General features: G+C 46.6%; 1 protein-coding gene across 1 annotated transcript; it reads left to right on the top strand.

The window, feature by feature from the left end:
* The first annotated feature begins 336 nt into the window (after positions 1-336).
* Positions 337-6,246, top strand: vhl (von Hippel-Lindau tumor suppressor). Its single transcript, XM_078543810.1, has 3 exons — positions 337-591; positions 1,505-1,642; positions 4,210-6,246. Exons 1-3 carry the CDS (start codon positions 387-389, stop codon positions 4,392-4,394), a joined length of 528 nt encoding a protein of 175 aa, XP_078399936.1. The 5' UTR covers positions 337-386; the 3' UTR covers positions 4,395-6,246.
* The last annotated feature ends 1,629 nt before the right edge of the window (positions 6,247-7,875 follow it).

Raw genomic sequence — 7,875 nt, forward strand, 5'->3', positions numbered from 1 at the left:
GATGTTAGACTAACAGGGATGAATGAAGAGAGTGTCTGACTTCAGCTTATACCGGAACCTTCATTGTCAATAAGGAGCGGAGCCCCCAGCTCCATCCAATTAAACATGAGAACTGTGATTGACGTTAGTGCTGACCAATCAACATTTAGAACCGGTGTGCGCTGTACAATCACCATAGTAACTGTCAATCAGACTAGTCACACTGATTGACAGTGGATCCGATCAATCAGTAAATCGAATCTGATTAACAGGCGGTTACAGACAGGTCCAGCCAATCAACGCGGTTCTATCCTGCTAGGCTCAGCCAGCCCGGCCCAGCCAATCAGGATGGTTGCAGCCCGGCTCAGCCAATCCGGTTTGAGTGGCGCAGGGACTGGGCTGCAGCGATGCCGGAGAATGTGAATGTGAAGCCCGAGGCGACCGAGGGCCTGGGCCGGCTTCGCTCCTACCACAGCCGGGAGCGCTCGTTCGTCACCTTCTGCAACTGCACAGGCCGCAGTGTCCGGCCCGTCTGGATCAACTACCGTGGGGAACCCGTCCCGTACGCCAAGATGGCGGCACAGAGCGGCCGCAGGATGAACACCTTCTTGGGTAAGAGGGCAAGTGACAGCGGGGTGGGGTATTGGGGTGGGTGATGGGGGTATTGGGGTGGGTGATGGGGGTATTGGGGTGGGTGATGGGGGTATTGGGGTGGGTGATGGGGGTATTGGGGTGGGTGATGGGGGTATTGGGGTGGGTGATGGGGGTATTGGGGTGGGTGATGGGGGTGGGTGATGGGGGTATTGGGGTGGGTGATGGGGGTATTGGGGTGGGTGATGGGGGTATTGGGGTGGGTGATGGGGGTATTGGGGTGGGTGATGGGGGTATTGGGGTGGGTGATGGGGGTATTGGGGTGGTTTGGGGTGGGTGATGGGGGTGTTGAGGTGGGGTATTGGGGTGGGCGATGGGGGTGTTGAGGTGGGGTATTGGGGTGGGCGATGGGGGTGTTGAGGTGGGCGATGGGGGTGTTGAGGTGGTTTGGGATGGGCGATGGAGATATTGAGGTGGTTTGGGGTGGGCGATGGGGGTATTGAGGTGGTTTGGGGTGGGCGATGGGGGTATTGAGGTGGTTTGGGGTGGGCGATGGGGGTATTGAGGTGGTTTGGGGTGGGCGATGGGGGTATTGAGGTGGTTTGGGGTGGGCGATGGGGGTATTGAGGTGGTTTGGGGTGGGCGATGGGGGTATTGAGGTGGTTTGGGGTGGGCGATGGGGGTATTGAGGTGGGTTGGGGTGGGCGATGGGGGTATTGAGGTGGGTTGGGGTGGGTGATGGGGGTATTGAGGTGGATTGGGGTGGGTGAGGTGGGTTGGGGTGGGTGATGGGTTATTAAAGACGTGTGTTTGGGGAATTTAAGGTAGTGAGCTATTTACGTTGGCGCTGAGTGAAGTTGTCTCCTGCCTCCCCTTGCAAAGTTGTGTTTTCAAGAATTGTTTTACTTAATCTGCCTTATTTGTTATCCCTCAGGTCACCCCTGGATGTTCCGTGATGCGGTTTCTGATGACCGGCTTCTTGTCAATGGGCACGAAGTCTTTGTACCCCCCCCTGGGCAGGTTAATGAAGTTGGACAACCTCGCTACATCATGGTTAACATCACCATACCAGGTAACAGGCTGCGAAACAAAAAGCTCTCCTGATTGGCATGGAAGCTCATTACAGGCTGTTCCCACTACAAACTCCCCATGGCTCAATGACAAAGGTTGTGCCTGCTCTGGCAGTGTCTAGCTTTTGCTGACACAGCCAGTCTCATTTTGGATGCTGCACTTGTCTTCAATGCAGGAAAAGATTTGGAGCCGGTGTTCCCTCTCCAGGTGAGGGCAACATCACTGACATTCCTCAGATGGCCCCTCCCTTTCCCCCTTTACAAGATTACCTCCATAGGTTTACAAAATGAGAATGAGCACTTTCCCCAATGTTTGCAAAAAAACTGCTTTGAACAGTGAGCGGAAGGGGGTGGAAAACCTCGGTTACGGAAGAAGGAGGACATGTCGGAGGAACTGTTTTTGAAGGTAGCATCATCAGAACAGACGCGACGGTAGTTGACAGGGCCCTCAACCGTGTCCGGCCCATCTCCTGCGCATCCGCCCTCACGCCTTCTCCTCCCTCCCAGAAACATGATAGGGTCCCCCTTGTCCTCACTTATCACCCCACCAGCTTCCGCATTCAAAGGATCATCCTCCGCCAACTCCAGCATGATGCCACCACCAAACACACCTTCCCTTCACCCCCCCGGCGGCATTCCGTAGGGATCATTCCCTCCGTGACACCCTGGTCCACTCCTCCATCACCCTATTCCTCAACCCCCACCTACGGCACCTCCCCATGCAAATGCAAAATATGCAACACCTGCCCCTTCACTTCCTCTCTCCTCACTGTCCAAGGGCCCAAACACTCCTTTCAAGTGAAGCAGCATTTCACTTGCATTTCCCCCAACTTAGTCTACTGCATTCGTTGCTCCCAATGCGGTTTCCTTTACATTGGAGAGACCAAACGCAGACTGGATGACCGCTTTGCAGAACACCTTCGGTCTGTCCGCAAGCATGACCCAGACCTACCTGTCGCTTGCCATTTTAACACTCCACCCTGCTCTCTTGCCCACATGTCTGTCCTTGGCTTGCTGCATTGTTCCACTGAAGCTCAACACAAACTGGAGGAATAGCACCTCATCTTCCGACTAGGCACTTTGCAGCCTTCCGGACTGAATATTGAGTTCAACAACTTTAGATCTTGAACTCCCTCCTCCATCCCCACCCCCTTTCCGTTTCTTCCCCCTCCCTTTTGTTTTTTCCAATAATTTATATAGATTTTTCTTTTCCCACCTATTTCCATTATTTTTAAATGTATTCCACCCATGGTTTATTTAACCCCCACTAAAGCTATCTGTACCTTGCTTGTCCTGCTCTCCAATCTTAATTAGCACATTCTTTTAGATAATATCACCACCTTCAACACCTCTTTGTTCCTTTATCTGTGACATCTTTTGATTATCTCCTCCTATCACTGCTTGCTTGTCCCTACAACGCCCCCCCCCCACCAACAACTTAAACCAGCTTATGTTTCACCCCTTTCCTATTTCTACTTAGTTCTGTTGAAAGGTCATGAGGACTCGAAACGTCAACTTTGCTCTTCTCTGCAGATGCTGCCAGACCTGCTGAATTTTTCCCGCTGTTTTTGTTTTGGATTTCCTGCATCCGCAGTTTTTTGTTTTTATCTCATGTTCCAAGGATTTGAATAAAAGTTAAGCTGCATCGTTTGAAGAATGTTTTCTGTATTGAATGCTGCCTTCTCTGCTGGCATGGCAGTTGTGCAGTTATAAAAATATAACCCAGACCGTCACCACCCAGTGATAGTCTGGAATGCGCTGCCTGGGAGGGTAGTGGAGGCGGGTTGCCTCACATCCTTTAAAAAGTACCTGGATGAGCACTTGGCACGTCATAACATTCAAGGCTATGGACCAAGTGCTGGTAAATGGGATTAGGTAGGTAGGTCAGGTGTTTATCGTGTCGGTGCAGACTCGATGGGCCAAAGGGCCTCTTCTGCACTGTGTGATTCTGTGAACTGATCTAGCTGTCACCATGTGGCTCAGTTGGTACACTCGCCTCTGGGTTGGAAGGTCATGGGCATAAGCACCACTCCAATAGGTTTGATGCCAGTGCAGCGCTGAGAGCATGCTGCACTGTCAGAGTTGCTGTCTTTAAGATGAGGTGTTAAACTGAGGCCCCATCTGCTCAAGTGGATGTAAAAGACCCCATGACGTTACTATGAAGAAGAACAGAGGATTTCTCCCTGGTGCCCTGGGCAATATTTGATCTCTCAACCAATACCTAAAACAGATAATCTGGTCATTAATTTTGTTGCTGTTTGTGGGAGCTTACTGTATGTTTGATTGCAGCATTTCCTACATTTCAGCAGCAGTTACCTTTCAAAAGTACTTGATTGGCTGTAAAGTGCTGTATGATCTCCGGAGGTCATGAATGGCGCTATAGAAATGTACATTATTTTTTCTCATTTATGCTATCACGATGAACTGGGAAGAACTATGATATAATGATGGAATGTCTAGTTGAGGAGAATTTAAACTGTACAACTCATTCTCTTAAATTTTTATTGATAAATAAATTCGGATGCTGCTTTGCATCAAAGCTCAGATGATGCGTTTTCTCTTTGTTCAGTTTACACATTAAAGGAGAGGTGTCTGCAAGTGGTGCGGAGTCTTGTGAAGCGGGAGGATTACAGAAACCTGGAGATTGTTGGATCGCTTTACGATGACCTAGAGGATCAGCCACAGGTTCTGAAAGATCTTCAGCGACTTCAGCAGCAGCTGGCTGAAACGGAGGAGACCTTAGAAGCTGATTAATCTTGGGTTCCTTCGAGCTACCTCTGTTTTCTGTTGCCCCTCCCCATTTCTTCCCCGTCCTCTCACCAAATCGAGACTTGTATATTATGTAAAGCCAAGCTGCAAGTGCCCTGGTCTATATACAGGAGTAGAATGGACCACATCAGTCATTTAAAATGTGGCGAATGAACAGAGACTGCCCAGTGTGATTGTGGCGTAGAGCTGTGAAAAAGACTTCCTTCTGGTCAGCTAAATACTTAGACATTTATTGTGCTGTAAATTTTAAATTTTTCTTCATCTTTCTCTTGGACCAAACAATTTGCTTTTTCAAATCACCGAAGTACTATAATGATCCCCTCCTTGTATCCCATGATAGTTCTGCAGGTGAATATAGCACTTGGTATGTTACTGGCCTGTATGGGCAATAAGGTGCCAGACTCCGGGTGGTTGGTTTGCTAATCTCAACATTGGATAATAGTCGGAGCGCTGCAGTTGACCCTAGTTACCAGTGAACTACAGAAAGAGGGGGTGCAGAGTCAGTTGGCGATCCTGGGATGACTAGTGCGGGGGGCGAGTGGCCTAAGACTCAAGCAGTGGTCCCTGAAAGCCAACTTGCAGTTTATTCCATAAGTGGACAAAACTGGCGCAGGTGCACTGGGCAATGAGAAAAAATGTTAGATTGTGGAACTTGCTACCAAATGGGAGTAGTTCAGGTGAATAGCATAGATGAAATTAAGGGGAAGCGAGACAAGTACATGCTGGATGTGCTGAGAGGGTTAGCTACATCGGTAGCAGAGTGAGGTTCTTCTGGTGGTTCATCCAGCTGTGGGGGAATATTTAATGCCATTTGGGTTTGTAGTTTTCTGGGCTTCACTGTCATTCGACATGAAGGAGATTATATTGGCTGAGCAGTCTGGTGAATTCCCTATTGGACTTATTGGTGATGATCTTTTGTTTATAACTCTAGTTCTGGTTTCCCTTAGAATTACTCCAAGTGTGGTCTAACCATGTTCTATACAGGTTTGATATACCTTTCCTACTTTTCAATTCGATCCCTCTGGAAGTGAACCCCAGTGCTATTTTTAAATGGCTATTAACCAGCATCATTACTTTTAGTGATTTGTGATTCTGTACTTCCAGATTGCTCTGTTCCTTTACTCCATTTAGACACTTACTTTCCAATGAATACGTTTATTTCTTTATTTTCCCATCAAAACGTACCACCTCACACTTATCTATATTGAAGTTAATTTGCCAGTTACACACCTATTTTGAAGGTTATTAATGTCTCCCTATATTTTGTTAGCCTTTCTTTCTTCAGATCCAACACACACCCCACCCCCACCCCCCCTACACGCACACACAAACAAACACAGACACACACAATTTGGTATTGTTTGCCAATTTTAAAATTGTACTTCTGATTCAAGTCCAAGTCATTTCTGTAAATTGTGAAAAATGTGGTGCAGCACCACTTCCCACCTGTGGCCTTGTTGTGGCTTATGAAGTTTATTTTCCATTCTGTGACACATCTTGCCCCACCAGTACTTTTGCAATAAGTGGCTGTTCTTCATGTGTTAGCCCAGACAGTGTTAGCAAGATATTCAACCATGGATGCCATCATTGATCTGTGGCGCTCAGGTCAGTACTAACACCCCTGCTGAGATGATCAATTATTAACCCTAACTAAAGTGGAACCACCATCTTCATAACACAAGCCTTGCCATGAATTTCCAGCAGAATTTTTGGTACCATCTCATTATAACTATTTTAGATGACTGCACCTGTGATATCTGAAGGCTGAACCCTTGTATATATTTTGTATGTAATATCTGAACAGTTATTAAATGTGTGTTATACACATGTATATTGTGTGCATTATGGTGGTGGTTCTAAGAAATGACACTGCAGTGATATCACTGGATTGTGGAGTATGTTAGGATTATTCTCAGACACTCACTGTTGGCTGAGTCAGAATAAAAGAAAACTGATGAACAGGTTTTGGCAGTGATCCTGACGCTGACATCTCTGTATTAGGAGGGGTCTGACACTGACCAGTCTCTGGGTTTGGGAGGGCCTGATACTGACTAGTCCCTGGGTTGGGGAGGGGCCTGAAACTGACCAGTCTCTGGGTTTGGAGGGTTATAAATAAGATCAGAGAGTTGAATGTGTGGTGCAAAGCTTGGTGTGGGAGAAATGGGTTTTGATTCATGGGGCACTGGCACCAGTACTGGGGAAAGTGGGAGCTGTACCATTGGGACGGTCTTCACCTGAATGCACTGCGACCAGTGCCCTAGCTGTAGAGACTGCTTTAAACTAACGGGGTTGGGGGAGCGGGGGCAGGCATAGGGTTTGGGCTTTAAACTAAATATTTGGAGGAGGGTTTACGTGAGGGGAAATTTGGAAAGTTGAACAAGGCAAGAGAATGGACAAGGCAATTGTGCAGGGTAGCTATATGGGTACCAATAACCAGAGTGTGATAGGAAGGGACAGAGCATGCGCACATAAGAGTGCACCAGCAAATAAGGTCAGAGTAGGTAAAATGGCTCTAAACTAACCGGGGAAGGGGGGTGGGGTGGAGGTGGGGAATGGACGGTGAAGAGAGATTTAGAAATCCAAAGATAAAAGTTGAAGCAAAAGTTTAACGGTAATAGTGCATCAGAGAGTAAGGTCCACATAGTAAAAAAAATTGAAGTTTATCTGAATTTCCAGATATAGATGAACCAGTGTCACAAATAGAAATAAATAATTTGGATCTAATCGCCATTCCAGAAACATGGTTACAAAATGACCAGAGTTGGAAAATAAATATTTCAAGGTACACAACGTCTCAAAAAGACAATGGGAAAGGAGGAGAGATAACTCTGATGTAGAGGATGACGTAAGTACATGAGCGAGAAAGGATTTTTGCTCAGAAAATCAGGAAGTTGAATCAATATGGGTGGAGACAGAAAACACTGGTGGGAGTAGTTTACAGTCCCCATAACAGTAGTTATGACGTTGGACAGAGCATTAAACAATAAGTTATTTGAGCTTGTAACAAATGCAATGTAATAGTGTGGGGAACCTTAACCTTTCTATAGACTGGACCAATCAAATTGGCAAAGGTGGTCTGGAAGCTAAATTTGTAGAAAGCTTTTGTGATAGTTTCCTGGAGCAATATGTTATGGAACCAACTAGGGATAAAGCAATTTTCGATCTAGTATTGTGCAATGAAGCAGGGTTAATTAGCAATGTCATAATAAAAGATCCACTGGGAAATAGTGATCATAATACAATTGAATCTCACATTAAGTTTGAAAATGACATACTCCAATCACAGACAAGAATTTGAGTATTGCTGAAAAAGAAACTTGTCAAAGCTTTTCATCTTGCACTTTTCAGGACACCGCAAGAAACCAATATAAGAGGAAAGCAACAATTTATACTGTATAAGAATCAAGTGCTGATTGGTTGGCAAGCGGACTCTGATTGGTAGAGGTGTTGCCGTGGAGAATGCACC

This window comes from Cetorhinus maximus, chromosome 6, assembly GCF_964194155.1.
Source record: "Cetorhinus maximus chromosome 6, sCetMax3.hap1.1, whole genome shotgun sequence".
Taxonomy (NCBI): Eukaryota; Metazoa; Chordata; class Chondrichthyes; order Lamniformes; family Cetorhinidae; genus Cetorhinus; species Cetorhinus maximus.

Coding starts and splice junctions, on each gene's coding strand:
- vhl (XM_078543810.1), top strand. CDS start 387: ATGCCGGAGAATGTGAATGTGAAGCCCGAGGCGACCGAGGGCCTGGGC. Junction 592..1,504: donor CAGGATGAACACCTTCTTGG/GTAAGAGGGCAA, acceptor GTTATCCCTCAG/GTCACCCCTGGATGTTCCGT. Junction 1,643..4,209: donor GGTTAACATCACCATACCAG/GTAACAGGCTGC, acceptor CTCTTTGTTCAG/TTTACACATTAAAGGAGAGG.